Source organism: Pelmatolapia mariae, linkage group LG2 (assembly GCF_036321145.2).
Source record: "Pelmatolapia mariae isolate MD_Pm_ZW linkage group LG2, Pm_UMD_F_2, whole genome shotgun sequence".
NCBI lineage: Eukaryota > Metazoa > Chordata > Actinopteri > Cichliformes > Cichlidae > Pelmatolapia > Pelmatolapia mariae.
This window is the reverse complement of record NC_086228.1, coordinates 2,429,735-2,447,771: the sequence shown is the minus strand read 5'-3', so window position 1 is coordinate 2,447,771 and position 18,037 is coordinate 2,429,735. Positions and strand designations below refer to the sequence as shown.

At 44.2% G+C, this 18,037-nt stretch overlaps 1 protein-coding gene across 1 annotated transcript in view; it reads left to right on the top strand.

Moving 5' to 3' along the window:
* efnb1 (ephrin-B1) overlaps positions 1-6,857 on the top strand; it is a 58,029-nt gene extending 51,172 nt beyond the window's left edge. The window contains exons 4-5 of the mRNA XM_063490091.1: positions 1,410-1,520; positions 3,765-6,857. Of these exons, the coding sequence (XP_063346161.1) occupies positions 1,410-1,520; positions 3,765-4,156 (503 nt within the window). The 3' untranslated portion in view covers positions 4,157-6,857. The remainder of the gene's footprint in view (positions 1-1,409; positions 1,521-3,764) is intronic.
* The last annotated feature ends 11,180 nt before the right edge of the window (positions 6,858-18,037 follow it).

Below are 18,037 nucleotides of genomic sequence, written 5' to 3'. Positions count from 1 at the left end.
GCACATGCTCAGTGGTTGACACAGTGTTGTGGCTATATTCATGGAGTGAATCAGATCACTGTGTCCTCTCATATCCTCTGCCATGCGTGAATGTTCCCACTTCTCACTCCTGTCTTTCCTCATCAATTATTGACAGCGCACAACAGCTCACGCGTAAGGTTCACCACCGCTGCAATCAGTTAGGAGCGATGGGGTGGTGTGGACATGGAGAACATGGGGGAACAGTGCGGTTTATGCTCCAAAAAACAGAAGAAGAAGAAAACAAATTAACGCATGTTTCTTTCCTCCTTTGTTTTCCTTTTTCTTCTATCATATCTGCCAGACGCCCCCCCCAAAACCACCACCTCCCCCTGCACTCCCCATGCTGATCATTCTCTACTTTGATTTGGCCAAGCTAGGGTGGAAATAGGAAGTACACTCCTAGACTGAAAGGCTCTTTTCACTCACACACACACACACACACACAAACTTGCCATGGGGGACTCGAATGTAAATTGCCTCCTCACACGCCCTCCTCTCTATTTCGCACACACGCCCCTTGAACAGCCCTTTGGGCAGATGCAGATAAGGCCTGATAGAGAAGAAGCATCTGATAGTGTACTGTGGTATCCATCTGGCTGGCTACGGTAATAGCTTATAACTGTCTTCTGTCTGCCGACCCTGCCCTTGTAAAAACCACGCTGTGGACCCACCAGTGTTTACTGCACAAAGACTTCAAAGTGTGTTGGCTGAGATCACAACAGACAGAGAGATAAACTGTCTCTTTCCTTTGCGCCTCACCTCAAAGCTTATGCAATCCCTTCCTCTCCTCGTCTCCCCCATTTTCTTTCCTGTCCTTCTATTCTCTTCTCCTCAGAAGTCTGCCTCTTTCTGGCAGAGTTAAAGCCAAAGCAATAAATAAGGCATATTATGGCCTTTTAACGTGATGAATAATGTAAAACAATAAAAAGTTAATATATAACTACTTTACCCTCATTCTGCCATGCCTAAGTGTATTGTAAGTATATTGTAGGTGTGTGCATTGGTGTGTGCGCATGGCGGTGTGTGTGTGTGTCTGTCTCCTACGCTCTCATGAATGTGTCAGTGTTGGAAATGGCTGTCTGAGTGTTTGCTGAAGGAGCTGCTGATGTAGATGTGAGCTCGTTTTTTTGGTTTTTTTACAGCAGGACAGGGATGTTGGCGTGTTTCACAGACGCTCGCTAACTTGTCCTTCCTCTTTTTGTGCTTTCATCTTTGCCTGTGAAACACTTTCAACACACGCAAAGATAACCTTCTCCCAACACAAAAGATATATCAAAAGATAATAAAAGTAATCCGTGGCGTCGCAGAGAACAAGTCATTGTAATTCAGCATATGCAGCTCGCCAAGGCTAAGTTTTTCTGTGTCTGTGTGTGTTTTATTTCCCACAGTTCCAAATGCAAACCCCGCCGTGCCGGAGGTTCCAGACAACACCATACCCGAGTCCAGTCCCAGTCTGCCTGACCAGGATCGGCCAGGAGCAGAGATACCAGGAAACACTGGTGAGCAGACTGACTGACATTATTACCATAAACTGCAGCTTAACACTTTATTAAAAAATGCTTTCTAGTTTCTCGAGTGCAAATATTTTAGTAAAATAAAGGTTTGTGAAATGTAAAAGAAAAAAAATAGAGAGGGAGAGAATATTCACAGCCTCCAGGCTTCTTCTTCATAATTAGTCACATTTAGCCTCAAAAGAGAAAGCAAAAAATGAAGTCTGAATTCTCTCATATGGATTTTTCACCCCTCCAGCAGTCCTTTGATTTTTGGGGGTCAGCATGCTAACATACTTGTAAAATCACAGGTAATAAAACTACCCAAAAGTACAGGTGCAGTCCAACAACATGAAACGCCACCTTAAACAAATACAGCTCACTTTACTTATTCATACTGTACACACAGGGTGTACTGCACCCAAGGAGACTCAAAGACACACTTTTTTTTATTATATATCTTTTTAAACCTCATTAGAATTGCAGATAAATGAAGATTAGAGGCAGCGATAATTGAAGAAGTCACATGAGCCTCCTCGGATGCTCTGGGCCCTCCTTGTTTCCTGTTTTTACCAGCACCTTTCATAGCTGCTTCCCACAGGAGGGACCGCTGCATTTTTCTTTTTTTGATCACTCCCCGTGCTAACTTTTTGACTTACTCCACAACTTTCGATGCTACAAACTTCCTCCAAGTACAGACTGTTCTGCCTGTCCCAATGTGATAAGCTGTCCTCATTTAATAATTGCTTATTTGACACTAGTTGCTCTATAAAAAGATTTCCTAATGTCACTTTTCCCCATACCTGGGCTTTTGCCTGTCTGCCATTGTTAGATCAGTGATTATGTCAAGTGAAGAAGTGGAGGGCGGAATGAAGGACGAGGCAATGCGGTTTGAGAGGCTGATATTTCAGGAATGACATTTCTGACAGCCTCTTTTTCCAGCTTTCTCCAGCGACCAGAGTGTAGAAAATTCCTCCAGTTTCTGATTTCGCTGATAAGGCCAGAACTGGTAGCTTTCCTTGATGCCATTTGGTTGCGATAAGGCATGAAAAAATGTTTGAAAACAAAAGCGGAGCCAGCCCCTCCTTCGCTAAATGGTTAAGTCCAGGAGTGGCCAGATGATTGCGGAGACACAGTCATTAAGCGGGGATGGCAGTCTCTGGAGTTATGAGACTTTTGTGTGCCTGTGCGGGGGTCACGGACAGTAAAGAGGTGGTGCTGGGAGAGGGGCGAGTGCTGCTCTTTGGCAGCAGCTGCATGCATACATGGAAAACAGATTTGGTTCTTCTCATATTTCAGTCACTGGAGGAGCCAGTCATTCTCTTTTCCAACCAGTAACAACCAACCCTGTCTCCCTCTCCACCCTGAACCCCTTAAACAAAGGGATCAAATAAAATCAGATGCTCAGATATGCCTTCCTCATTTTTTTCCATATCTCATTTGGCCTTTGCCATATAAACCTTGACATGTCGTACGACTTGCCCAGGCACAAATCCTATCATAGCCGGAATCTTTGTTATGTTGAGTGATGACTACAGATTTCATTAGAGGCCTATTCTTGATTGAGCTGATTCAATTAGATTACATCAATGGGGCTGTTAGTCATGTTGAGCAAACAACAAACTGAGCTGTGCTCGCAGTCGATTCAGACTGCAAGATGTGCACACGACAGGAGGGGCTTACTGTAAATGGTCTGCTGTCTCTAAGGGACTATATGAAAATTACAGTGGTGGTGGTGGGGGGGTGCTCAGCCTTATTTACCACCCCCCAAAAAAAGGAAAACGGAATTAGCTTGATGCTTTTATTAATATTTTCTTTGCACACTGTTACCCCCGCCCCCCTACTCTGTACTTCAGAATATAGTGAGATTAGACCGATTCCAGCCACCAAATGAGTGAAGCAACAAGAGGCGATAGCTTTGCACCTCCTCCCCGAATGGAAAGCACACAACCACCACCACATATTCTTTACACATGGCCAAATGCAACTCTGCAGAGCGCATGACAAGCAGGTTTCTGATGTATGCATTTGATCTTTTTGAATAATAAATCTCACAAATGCAAAATGTGAAATAGCAGAAATATGGCCCCCCCCCAAAAAAGATAAAAAGACTTGTCGTTTTTTTCTGCAAGAAGTCAGATGGAAAAAAGTATAAATTACGATATTCTCCATTTTCCTGACCTTCTTTCCATGGTAATAATTTTTTGTACACTCCCTAAACCCCCTTTTTCTCTTTTTATGTGTGTTTTCTAGACCACATGAATCAGGACCAGTCCGGGTCTTCAGATTCAGAGGGCATCCTCAGGTCCAAAGCGGCCCTGTTCTCCGTCATCGGGGTCGGCTGCATCATCTTCCTCCTGCTCATCCTCCTCCTCGTCATCCTCCTCATTAAGATGCGCAAGCGAGCCAGGAAAAACGCCCACTCGCAGCCCCGCCCCTCCGCGCTGTCCCTCAGCACCCTGTCCAACCCCAAGCTGCCGGGGGGCACAGCTGGGACGGAGCCCAGCGACATCATCATTCCGCTGCGGACAGAGAACAACTACTGCCCTCACTATGAGAAGGTGAGCGGCGACTATGGCCACCCGGTCTACATCGTCCAGGAGATGCCGCCGCAGAGCCCCGCCAACATCTACTACAAAGTCTGACGCGCTTTCGCGCAGCCGGCGTCGCGGTCAGGAGATAGAAAGAGAGAGAGAGAAGGAAAAAAAAGAGAGGAGCGCTTGACTTATGTTCGTGGGAAGGACACTTTCCTTTTGCATTTTCGGGGAACTTGATGTTTCTTCAAGCCCGTGTTATTTCTACCACCTGCTGCACAAATCTGGAGAACCGTGCACTGACCAGTAACCAGCGGGGTTAGGAGCTGACGGATGAGAGACAGAGAGGTTTATTCTGTTTGTTTGGCTTGCCTGACAATCCCCACCTTCTTCCCTCCTCCTCCTCCCCCCCACTTTGCCTCACCTCCCACCTCCGTACCGTTCTCCCTGCTGTGTTCTGACCGCGAGGAGGGTGGGGTTGTGGGGAGGGGGGGAGACACCAACAGATGGAACTCAAACTTCGTCGTTCGCTGTCCCTTTGTGGGGACGGGATATAACTTATCTCAGTTCCCCGAAGTCTGCTCTACACCCAATTAAACACACCACCCTAGCACACTAAGGCAGGAGCAGGCAGACGCAGGCCCGAACACCGCTCGGCCTGCAGTTTGTGTGCAAGTGTTGGAAAAAAACAAACTACAAAACAAACGTGTGTGTGTGTTTGTGTGTGTGTGTATGCGTGCATTTCTGTGCATGTGTGCGCGCGCGTGTGTGTTAGTCGGGGCTCCGTGCTGGGCCAGGAAACTCTCCAGATAGCTCAGGTATCAGACACAGTGTGTGAAATAATGTGTTCCTCTCCCTTCGCACCTCTGATGTTTGCCTTACTATTTTTGATGGAGGATTTCCTTGAACCCCGATTCAGTTCACAAAGCAGTTGTATTTTGTTAGACTTTTCCTACAAGTGCACAATGTATAGAGTTACATAGAGCGCCATTATTGCTCCATCTTCTCATCACCCATATCATCCACTGCTCCCATTTTTTTTCTTTTCTTCTTTTCCTTCCCCGTAAGGAAATACCTTGACCTGGACTGCTGATGTCAAGGTGTGTATGTGTGTGTATGTATGTTTCCAGGAATACTCCTATCTCTGCTGGCCTGATATGAGCTTTACCATTACAACTTCTGTGTGTGTGTTTTATCAGGGCGTGTCTTCCGTTAGTGTGTTTGGACATGTCCAGACCCGTTTGGTATCTGAGAAGCCTTATTGGCTTAGAGGTAGAACACTAGGTTACTGTTGCAAGCTTCAAAAATGACACACACAGACAGAACGACGCGCCTGCAGAGAGACAAGCCCGAGCTCTTGCAAAACCCTTTCAGTGCTCCAGTTGGCACTGATTTTTACTGTGTCTGATGAGCTTTCAGGGCGATTGTTTTTAAGACAGCAGGCAGGTTGATATTTGTTTATTCTAGCTTTTGGAGCCACAGTGTAAGCATCAAACAATTTCATGCTCGCTGCCTGGGCAAGGTGGGCGTAGGCTGGCACTGATTGGCTGGCCTACATAGGTAGGATGCCCTATATATAAGTTGGATGGAGAGCTACAGCTGAACACAGAGCTACAGTATTATCAGATGCCAATTGGCTGCCATCTGTGGATGAGTCAGTGGAGTGCACAGTTAGTGGTGTCGCCAGCGTGTGACTAATCTGTGTGCCATCTCCATGCCCACACTCACCAGCCGGGGAGCAGAGAGAGTGAGAGCGGCAGCTAGAAGAGAAAATGTTCCTGTGACTTGGCTTTAACCTGCGAGGGTGATGGCGGTGGGAATGAGGGGGTGACGGGTGAGGCGGAGGTAGCTTTTTTAGCGTTTACCCCCCCCCCATCCTCTCGCCAGTTGTGCTGTGAATAAAAATGCCGCGCAAATTATTCCACAGTCAAGGTGTTCAGCCAGCGAGGACACTGCAGACCAGCTATCACACAGCCCAGGGCAGCGGCACCGAGACAGGATTTACTGCGGCTGGATGTGTGTGTGCACTCAGAGGCTCGCTGCGTGAACGTGTAGGTGCTCATATGTGTGAGTGCTTATTTGTGCTTATATTTGCAGTTTTTTTCTGTACGTATGCGCACATGTGTGAGTGTGTGTAAGTGTACCCTTCTGTGGTCAGACCTTTTTTTTTTTTTTTTTTTGGGACTGTGGAAGTAGGTGCTCCAAACAGTGTGGCTGCCAAAGTACAGAGTGCCGCAGTCCCGGTTAATGATGTGCGAGAGGAGAGGGGAGCAGATAAGGACAGCCATTCCTCGGCACGCAGACATGAGCTGACGTTTGACGCACATGTGCGCGCACACACACACACACACACAAACACACCAAGACTGACGGGTCCAGGTTTATCTCCAGTCAAACGGTCAGGCTGCCGGTTAATGTTTATTCACCGGTAGAGACACCCATCATCCGCTGCCACATACTGTTGCCATCCACCGACAGACACTGCTGAGTTAAAAGGCAGCCCAGCTTGAAGACTCTGGGAAGACTCCAGTGGCTTTTTTTTTTTTGTGCGTGTCGTTAACCTCAGAGTTAACAACCTAAACAGCTGCTTGTGCTTTTGTGGTCCTGTGTTTTAACTCAGCATGCAGCCCTCAGCGGCCCTCTGCGAAACACATCTAGATCAAATATTTTTGTTTCGGATCGCCGCGCATCCGTTCACCTACACCAGCTTAGGGAGTCATTACCAAATTACCACAAACCCATATCTCATTTTCATTCATTCTAGTAAACCACTTAATGTTATTCGAGTTTTTTTAATTTTTATTTTTTTTTGGGCGGGTGGGCGGGGTGGGAGGGGTATAAAACAGTAAATGTAAATATATGGATAGAGCCCGATTTAAGATGTAATTTCACCCGAACACTGCTCACGAGGACAAAAAAATTAAGATTAGATTTTTGTAATGGAGGATGTTTGTAAATAACTGTCTTTTTAAAGTGTGTTTTGTATGAATCCTTGCATTTTTTTTTGGTCTCTGCAACATGTTTTTATTTACTTTTTCCTTTAGAGTTAATATTGCAAAAGTTCACATGAGCTGCCTTTTTTGTGCAGCTTTGTCCAGTATTGTCAAAATAAAGAAAAGTCTTTGTTACCACATGTGTTTTAAAAAGAAAAAAAATGGGGTTCAGATTTTTATTTTATTTTATTTTATTTTTTACATTGCCATTAAACACAAATTGTACTAGAAGCTGTTCAGGACTGAAGCTTTGTCACAGAGTGGCTTTGAAAAGGATGCGTCACGCTGAAGCTGTGAGTGATAAGGCCCTTCCCTGTTGGAGACGGCACTTAACTCTGCATATGAAGACTGTGTTATTCCACTGCCTTTGAGTTACCTGCACCTTCCACTCCATTATACGATGTAAAACACTCTGGGCCCGAAAAGATGAATCTTTCCTCAGTTTTAATAAGTCTGTCGGGCCAGACTGAGAAAGAGAGAGAGATGTAGAGAGAGGGAGAGAAAGGAGGAGAAAAGGAGGCCATGTATGAGTGTGTGGCCGTACTGCGCTCGCCAATAAATCATCTGGTTTACACCACTCATTATCTCCCAGGCGGTCCTTTGTTTTAAAGATGCTCTCTCCTTCTCTTTCCCTCCCTCCGCCCCTCTCCTTTGTCATCACTCCCTTCCCAATTTAGCACAAGGATGTTGGTCGCTCGTGGCATGAGCCTCACTGTAGGTTGATTTCTGCTATTGTTCAAAGCCACAGTATTATTTTTCAATGTGCATGTGTAAGCAGAACCTGTTGAATTCGTTTCCCTTTGTTTGAATCACAGCTGTCGAGTTTTTGTTTTTTATTTCATTTTGCCGTTCACTTTTTTTTTTTTTTTTTTGCAGCTTCTCAGCATAACCTGTTGGCACCAGCTACAATGGAAATAACGTTCCACCAGTTTGGAAACTACCGCATATTGATAAATAAAATTTTTCCCATGGAACTTGGTCTGGAGTGATGTTTTTCTTTTCATTTTCTCATCCCCCCTTCTTCAAAGCCTTATGAATGTGGGCAAAAGATTTAATTTGCCTTCACCCTGACCACCTTCGTACATGGTGGGAGCACAAACCAGTCGCCCACGCTCGAAGCATTTCCCCCTCAGTGCCCCCTCCTCTCCAAACCCCTCCAAAAACCCTCACCTCAGGGGTCAGTGCTGCACAGATGGGTTTGTTCTGATACATTAGTCAGATTGAAATCACAAGCAGGCTTCATAAATTCATATTCGGGGAGTATGGACACGCCTTTTTGCATAGTAACTAATATCCATATCAACCCGCTCTGCCCTAGTGTCCTCCAGAATTACATTTCTTCATACATGATTAAATCTGATTGGCTGCACTCGGCATTTCCATTGCGTTTGTCTGAAATTACAGTCCCCATTTATCCGACTGAGGAGCAAACTCCAAGTCCTTGGTGAAAGCGGAGATGGCATGAAATGCTATTAAAGTGATTGGGCATTTTCTCTGACAAACACATCAGTGTTTGTGGGCATGGCTTTCGTTGTGGCTGATGATGTGAGCAGAGACAGAGTGGGCGAGTGAAGAGACTGATGGCAGAAGAAAGAAAAAGTCAGGGCAATGAGAGGCTTAATGTGCCTGTGGCTTCACTCCCCCCCCCCCACATGCACACGCACACACACACACACACAACATAGCCCTTCACTCCAGTCCACCCACCCAACCCTTGCTGTTTCCTTCTGTGCCCGAGGGCAGGTACATTCATCTGGTTTCCTGGCTCGGTCCCGAGACACCCCCGTAGATCCATGTTACTGTGGGTTTATTAAATCCTTCCCCCCACTGAGCTACTGTGTGTGACTGCATGTTTTTTCTGTGTATGTCTCTGTGTTTGTGACTCTGCAAGTGTGTGTTTGTGTGTGTGTGTGCACGGATTTGCCACGGGGGTTCTTCTGTTGTTCTCACTAACACACACACACACACACACACACACAAAAAAAAATCCTAGGGAAAAAATAGCATTGCAGCGTGCACTGCAGCATTTTTCCTCGTCATTCCTTAAATCAAATATTAGCCTCGTGTCCTAGCTGCATATGTTGCTGCAGCATTAGGAGACTCTCTGGCAGCATACAGTGGTTGTAGTGTGCAGTAATTCATCCTTTTGATTGCATCTCGGTATTGTCTATTTACTTGTCAGCAGCTGAACCCCGTCCTCACGAGTTCCCACTTGATGTAAGTATGTGCATGTCTTATGTTTTTTTAATCGTGTAGCATGGCGGCTGGAACATCTTTATAGATGAAACAAGTCACCTGGGAAAGCAGAAACTGCCAGCAGCTTGTGGTGTCTTGGGAACAATTTAACTTACATATTCATCCATGACCATGAATACTAATTCAGAAGAAGACTTCCAAGGAAGATTTTTCTTTTTGACTGTGGAAAAGATTTGAATTATTGGAGAGTCTAACGTCACACTTAGTCAGCAAGCCCAACAAGCAAACTCACGTCTTATTTGTGAAATGGAGTTGAACTTTATTTTCAATCTGACAAAAAAAAAATGCATTAAAAAATTCACAGCGTGTGGCCACCATACTAATTATTATCACCAGTGATGTAAACTAAACAAGAGCAGGGTCTTTTAAGGTGAAGAAGCACTGCTTAATGGGTTTTTTTTCTCCCTTTGCACTAAGTAATTTATTTTCAGTTCTGCCGGTGGTTACCTCCCTCAGATTTTTATCATTTCGCTTGCTACGTCGCTGTCTACTAGGCAAGCCTTTTGCAGTTCTGACAAGGCCACGAAGCCACAGATGGAAAAATAAAGTTGGAGAAGAAAAGCGACACCGCGCCAGATGATGGAAAGAATTTAGGAACATTGGTACGATTCCTCAAACGGTGTAAGCTGGCACCGCATCTTAGTACCCCCCCTCACGTTATTTCACACAATCCGCTCGCTCACAAAATCTGCTACGCGTGCAGACGCTACCCTTGATCTGGTGAAGCAAGCGGGTTCAGAACTCTGCAACTTTTCGACTGTGACCGGGGGATCCAGAAGGAAAGGCAGTCAATAGAGCTCTTAAGTGATTTTGGTGTGCGATCTCTTAATGTTTTTTCATAGTGATCATACAGAAGACTCGTAACTCACACCAGAATCAATATGACATGCAATGGGACATGTTCTTTCTCATGTAATGTACATATACATATTTAATGACTTAATGCATCACTCGCCATTCATAAATAATGCAGGCCTTCTAATGCCTTTCATCACATGCTGCTCATCAAATATCAAGCAGATTTTTGGTCAATCTCAGAGTTACGGAGGAAACCTGAGATGGCACAAAGAAAGGGGAAACCGAGAGGGGAGGGGAAGGGGAGACATGAAAAGAGAGTTCATTAGTCAAACAGTAACATTTAGATCATTCATGAAAGGGCTCATTAATGTGATTCAAATTCCAATCAGCGGGGGGAACTGTGTCTAAACAACATTCCTCTTTAATCCCTCGGAGGGGCAGGAAACGGAAATTCCACTAAAGCATCTTGGTTCTTAAGGGTTATAGTATGTTTCTATTTTATGCTTCACTATAAACACACGTTCACATATGCACAGACACACACACATGCACAAGCACAGCCGTCAGCCACATATTGATGGCATTGTTATGACCAGAACATGCCTGATCAGGCCTGGGCCGTGGCAGGGATCCAGGTCTAACCGAGACTCATCAATCATACAGAGTGAGGGAACCAAAGAGACTTGTATGCATTAAAAAAAGAAGAAAAAACCTGGAGAAATAGCTGGGGCCGCTTGGCTGCTGGGTCACAGGTGTGGAGAGCAAGGGAGAAAGTGGGAATTATTCCCTTTCTTTCTTTCCCTCCTCTCCCCTTTAAAGAGAAACGGCTCTTTTTCTCCCTGTGCCGCCCTCCCATGTCTTTGAAAACGCCATTTCCATCCACATTTTCTTCTCCCAATTTAAAACCCACACTTCATTTGCCCCCTCAGCATCAACACCCCTCTCCTCCTCCATCTCCTACTCTCAATTAGGCCATGCCTCGAATCTCAGGCATTATCTCTGCTGGCCATTTATATAACATGACTCCAAAACGCATTTGCACAATTTTCCAATTACAGTATTATGCCTTGAAGCTTTGGTTCGTTCTGTCTCTCTCATTTCCCCCCTTTTCACTCAAACCGCTCTTGATGTGTAACACTACAAAAGAGTCACCCCTGCAAATACAGACACACATTTCTACTTTTAAATAATGGCACCTTTTTTTTCTCTTCATGTGTTGCTGGTGTTTACGAAACTTTACTTTCAGGACCTCGAGCTTAATCATTTGCGCCCTGGCCCCGTGTGACTGACGGGTAGCAAGAAAGAAAACTTAAATCTTAAAGAATGCCTGGGGAATAAAAAAAATTGGAATTAAAACACCAGAATATTTGAGAAATGTTTACATTTCCTGAGTCTGTATGAGTGATAAACAAAAATCTGAAAATGCCTAATAATAAAAAAAGTAGATTGCTGAAAGAGTAAGAGCTCGAGGGCACTGAAGAATGACAAACATGACAAAAAAAATCACTGCTCAAATGCCCAACTGAGGCAAAAACATGAGAATATTAAGTGAAATTAAACAAAAGCTTTACAACATTGAAGAAATACAAGAAACATCGAATGAAATAGAAACTTTTTTGACTAAATAAACATTTTAACGGCATTAAAATGAGATTTTGAATAGCGATAAGAAACTATTAAACAGAAACCATCAAATAGTGGCTCAAAAACCTGAGGGTATTTAATCTGAAGTGAATAATGAATGAATGTTTCACAAAGTCTCCAGAACCCTTGAGAATACTCTACAAAAATATACAAAAAAATATAATTACCAAAAAATATTAAACACAAATTAAATACAGGCTGAAAAGTGAGGAAGATTAACTCTGGGTGCATTCAGTGAGGGGATCTGACGGCTCTGTAAATCTTTGGGGAGCATTTGTTGGCACACCCCATAGAAAGAGGGGAAATCAATACAAATTTATGTAAGTGATGACCTTTAACCTTTAATGAAACTCTAAGATGTCTCTAAAACAGCAATGCTCCTATTTGTATGGTATTAATGTCACATAATGGCTAAATCATATACACTCACCAGTCGTTTTGTTAGGCATGTCGACCAAATTTCAACAGAAGCATCAGATGGGGAAGAAAAGTTGATGCCAGATGGGTTGGTCTGAATATTTCAGAAACTGCTGATCTACTGGGGTTTACAGAGAAGGGTTGGAAAGAAGAAAATATCCAGTTGAGCAGCAGCTCTCTGGGTGAGAAAGCTTTGTTGATCCCAGAGGAGAATGGTCCAACTGGCTTGAGCTGATAGAAAGGCAACAGTAACTCAAATAACCACTTGTTACCTCCAAGGTACATGCAGAAGAGCATCTCTGAACAGCCAACACATTAAACCTTGAAACAGTTCTCCTACAGCAGCAGAAGACCACGCCATGCGCCGCTCCTGTAAGAACAGGAAACTCAGGGTACAAGCAGCAGGCTTACTAAACACTGGACAACAGAGGACTGCATAAACATTGCCTTGTCTGTTGAGTTTTGATTTCTGCTACAACATGAAAACATGCACCCTTCTTTCCTTATATCAACAGTCAAGGTGGGTGGGTGGTGGTGTAATGGTGTGGGGATAGTTTCTTGGCACACTTTGGGCCCCTTAGTACCATCTGAGCATCATTTAAACACCACAGCCTCCCACAAGTGTGGGGTGTAATGCATTAGAAACTGTTACAATTATATCGCTACTTTCGTTACAAAGGTTTTTCAGTTATCTGCACGCAGGGAGCATAGAAAGAAAGAAAGAAAGAAAAACAGCAAACAAGCATGCTTTCTTTTCTTCCTGTGCACTGATTTCAGTTTATGTGCCAGGAGGACGAAAATGACAGAGTGATGTGCATTTTTTCAGGAGTGGAGATGTGGACACTACTTTTATTTTTATTCAACAAAAGGATAACAACAGTAGAATGTAAACTGCATCCAGGACAGAAACACCTGCGTTATGCTGCTAACACAACTTCTGCTATTTGCAAGCATCTGCACAGGCAGCATGCTAACGCTAAGCTAACCAAGAGCCTAGAGAGATGTGAAAGCTGAGTGAATCCTGACCCCAGCCCAGCAGCCAGACCCTCAACTTCAACAGGTAACAAGTTGATGAGTAGTTGGGCTGAAGTCTCCGTTTCCACCTGTTCATGTGTTTAAAGTAGAATCACTGTGGCGATTTCTTTGAGTTCTTCTTGGGTTGGTTTTCATTTTTGCTTTGTGCTGTCGGCTTTGTGTTCATACATGAACACTAAAAAAAAGGGGTACCCATTTGTGTTGGTGTGTGGGACTGTAGCCTCAGGTTAATATTGTAAACTAGTAATTATGAGAGAGTGCGTTTAACAGTGCATTTAATTACTTTTTCTCCAGCGAGGAATTGAATAACGTACTGCACTGTGTTTAAGAGAAGTAACGAGTAATGTGTAATATGTTACTTTTTTGAGTAAGAACCTTAACATGGTCACCTCAAAGTGCTGTATGTTGTAACCCCCTATGAAAAAGTACTTGGCAACAGTGGGAAGGAAAAACTGCCTTTTGACAGGAAGAGAGGTAGCAGCATTGACCTGCCACAACTGGTTGTGGGTGAATGGAGAGAGACAGGAGAAAATATGTGCTGTGGAAGAGAGGCAGAGATTAAAAATAATAAAGTAATAATATTAAAAACAGGATGGGGCGTTCGCTGTACTTAAATGCCCTCCATGGGATGGAAATGGGATGTGCTGGCTGACACATCTGCAGCAACTGTGTGATATGATGTAAGAATGAACAAGAACCTCTGAGCCATGTTTCCAGCACTTTGTTGACTCTGTGCCACAAAGAATTAAGGCAGTTCTGAAGGCAAAGAGGGGGGGCTTAACCCAGTGATAGTACCTAATGAAGTGGCCGGTGGGTGGATATGGCCTTTGCAGCCACCAGATTGCATCAGATTTAATTAGTGCAACACACGGTGCACTATGCTGTCTGCACACAACATCAAAACACCAAATGAGGGAATATTATTTGGACGAGTGGTCTTTCATCCTTCTAGCACTGCACTAGAGGATCAATGCCGGCAGCACATTGTTGTCCAGCACCTTACTGAGACTGTTAATGTTACCTGTAATTTGCTATTCTTCTATATGTACTTGACATATTTCAGCATTATGTCCTTACCATCATTGTTTTTGATAAATACTGCATTAAGCTGCAAATAATTAGTCCAGATGTTTGCCTACACTGCGTATGAGTTACTGTTTCAGCTACAATCATGTTTGTATAGTAGTTTGGACTCTTTTCTTCCTGTCACTTTTTTTGCATCCCTACCTACTGCTATGCATCGGTGGTCGATTAATATTTGCTTTCTTCTCTGTCATAGACTTCAGGTCCCTTTGACCAGTCTGTCTCCTATATGTATTTTCTAACCCCTCCATGTCCAGCCTGTGCATTTGCCAGTCAGCCAGCACTACATGCATGACCTTTACATAGTCCATTTGCAAAATGGATGGGTGGTTGCTTACTGGTCACACAGTGACAGCGTCACCACAGATAAACCTCACAAAGCTGAGCCCGAGGAAGAATCATTGTGGTCATGCTTGCGCAAACGCATGACTAACGCCACCATCACCATGCAGCGCATTTAACACCCAACGCCATTCCTCAAAGTATTCCATATTTTTTTGGTTTGTATATGGCTCTGTGATGACTCGTTGAGAATTGCTGGCATGGGATTTCATTTATGTATCTTTTTCTATAACTTCATATCACACGTACAAACCTGTGGGATCATTTTTTTAAATGAAAAATTCGGCCTAGTTTACCGCACATATTTCTCTCTCGTAGCTTTGCATTTCCATTTGTATTTGATTGCCAGTTTCCTCAACACACTGTAATAATGTTTTGTCCTCTACCGCATGCCAGTCTCTGCTTAGTGGTCTGTGCATTTATGGCCCCCGTGCAGAGTAATACCAAAAAAAAAGGAATAGCCTACCTCTAGGAACATGCTGTAAGCTGTACTTAGTCATATGAGCAATCTTATTTCCACAGCTACAGTACTGTAGAAGTATATTAAATTTTCACAGCAGTCTAAATCTTCTGGCTACAGTCATTAACTGGTCCTTAATTCTGTTTGGTGTCCGTAAGCAAACACTGTCCGTTGTGATTATAAAGAGCTGCACTTCCGGTCTCTCCAGGGTGGCAACTGAGAGCTGACTGGCCTATTGTATCAGTTCCTGTAAACCCAAGCTAATACAAGCGTCGCTGACCACCCATCTGCACACTAACTGACCTAAATACTGAACAACATCTGTGGGGGCAGAGTGGAGTGTGTGTCTGCGCATGCCACTGTGTTTTTGTCTGGAAATCTGTTCCACAACGACAGTGTCAGAATAATAACGTCTCCGAGTCAGCGGCACGGTGAAGGATCTCTCAATGTCACCCGACTTGAAGACAGCGTATGTATCGGCGCTTTTCAGCTTAACAAACACAGAGAAAAAATGAAAAACGGAGAAGAGCAGCCGGGAAGCATCAAGAGAGCGTCCGCAGACGTGCCGCGGCTGCGCGGTGCTTGACAGGATGCATTAGAGGATCTCTGAGTGAAGGGTGACTGACCTAAACATGTGACCTAAGTGCTGCCCTAGATTTAGGAGTGCCACATGAGATCAAGAACATTTCACTCATCTGTATGTTGTTACTGGCTCTGCACCGGCACACTTTTTTCCTTTTTTTTTGCATTTTCGGGGATGACCTAGAGAGCACATCCCCTTTTTTTGCAGCAGCAAGAACAGCTTTAGGGGAGTGCTGTTTTACTGGGCCAACTCGTTTTCCCACACGCAAGCTGACATCAGTGAGACATCAGTAGAACGTGGTGGGGGGAGAGCAGCTGAATATTCATGAAGGGCAGGGACCCATTTCAGCCCAGTGAACACTCTCTCCCTCTCTCCTTCGCTTACACACACACACACACACACAAGAAGTGCAAGGACTCGTTCCATACCAGCAGGCACATACTCATCTCACGCCTCACTGCACTCATTCATATCAAAAGCGCATGCTCATTACATACAACAGCAGAACACACACACTCGCACACCAGCCATTAGCCATCGTGCAACTCATCTAACTTGCTGTCTCTCATAAAGATATAATAAACATTTGAACAATATCTTTTAGCAGCAGCTGCTTATGAATCCATTAGCACAATAAGTGCATTTCTTGTTTCATTATGAAATAACTGCCTCAGAAATGTCTTAAGGCTAAATCTGCCATATGCAAAAAAAAAAAAAAAAAGGCAGCAAGAAGAGACAGTTTTGCTTTTAGCAGATGGTTCCTAGCTGCGACTAACAGCTGTATTCGTGTTTCCTTTTCATGCGGACGTTGTTTGACATCGTGATTATTAAACAGGCCTGTTTCAAAGCCCGTCCTCCACTGTCTTATTCTGATATTGGTATGCAGAGGCGTCCGCGAGAGGAGGAGGAGGAGTGCACGGTGCGATGAGAGGATAGACTTGGATGTGATGAGAGGCTGAGGCCAGTCAGTCAGTCTGGACGTTTGGCACAGAGACAGCAGATTCCATTTCCATGCCAATCTGCCTTGTCTCTTTCTGAATCAGACTTGACCTTCACAGGCTGATGACTCCAGAGGCCTGGGACCAGGAGACGCTTTCTGCCTAAAACCAGATCCGCACATTCCCCTCTCACACGCACGCACTCTCTCTAAGATGTGTTACAGGAATGGGGGAAAAAAACAGCCATTCCCCCTTAGCGTGGTTGCTCTTGTGTCTGCGCACGAGCATCTATAAGTACGCGCGCGCGCAAAAACTTAAAAACCACAGAAAAAAAAGTCTCTCCCTTGATTTACTGTAAAGGAGTGATACAAAGGATTGAAATGAGACCAGATCGTCTTTAGAGAGCCAACCCTCGGCGCAGATGGCTCTGTTTTTCATCTTCACTCTCATGAGATCTCATTTTCTGTGCTCTGTTCAGCAATTTCACTGCTTTTTTGTTTTTTTTTACCATTTCAGTTTGTTTCCATAAAACACCAACAGAATCCAGTTCAACAAAACAAATAATAAACAAAACAAATGACTCTCCAGAGGTTCTTTTTCTTCCTCTTGCAGGTTTTTAACCGACCCCCTCCCAAACCCTTATTTTCTTGCATCTAAAGCTACAAGCACTGGAGGTCAAGGCACCGAGCAACCCGTCCTGTCTGCCCCCCTTATGTTTGTGTTTAAAGCCAGACTAAAATAGACCTTTACAAGTCGCCTAATGAAAGTGACTCTGGGCCCTCTGGTTAATTGACCACCTTTAATGAGTGTTAAACTGCAGCAGTCATTAGGCTGGGGGTTGCTGTGGGTCACCGCTGGGCCGAGACAGAAAAAAAGGGAAGAGAGAAAAGGACAAAATACAGGTAAGGACTAAAATAGCACAAATGATTGTTCTTGTTTTTAGCCCTGTTTTGCTTGTGTTTTGAACAGCGTGCCTGCATTCGTTAACGTTCACTGCCTAAGGGCAGCACCTGTCCGGCTCACAGACAGAAAGCAGTGGCCATATGGGTGGAAATTCTTTCAGATCTGCTATTCTGCATCCACATGTGCCATCCTTTATGTACTGCCTCCCTCATTCAGTTCACACAAGCAAATCTAATAAGCAAGCGAGAGAAAATAGAAAAATATTCTCCAGTTTTTGCATAAGCCGATTTTGGGTTTTTTGTAATTTTTCCATCTCGCCTTTATGATTTTGATACCCGGGGCAGTAAATAACCACGCTGTCATCCACTCTGTCATGGCTGATAGGGAAGGGAATTTTGTTTTCATGTGTTTTCAGATGATCACTGATAGCTTTTTCTTTTTTTTCCTGCTGATGACCCCATTCGAAAAAGCATATTGCAAACAAACACAATGTCCTTGTCCTTTATTCTGTGTACTGTGTAAACGCTCCTCAGGGGAGCG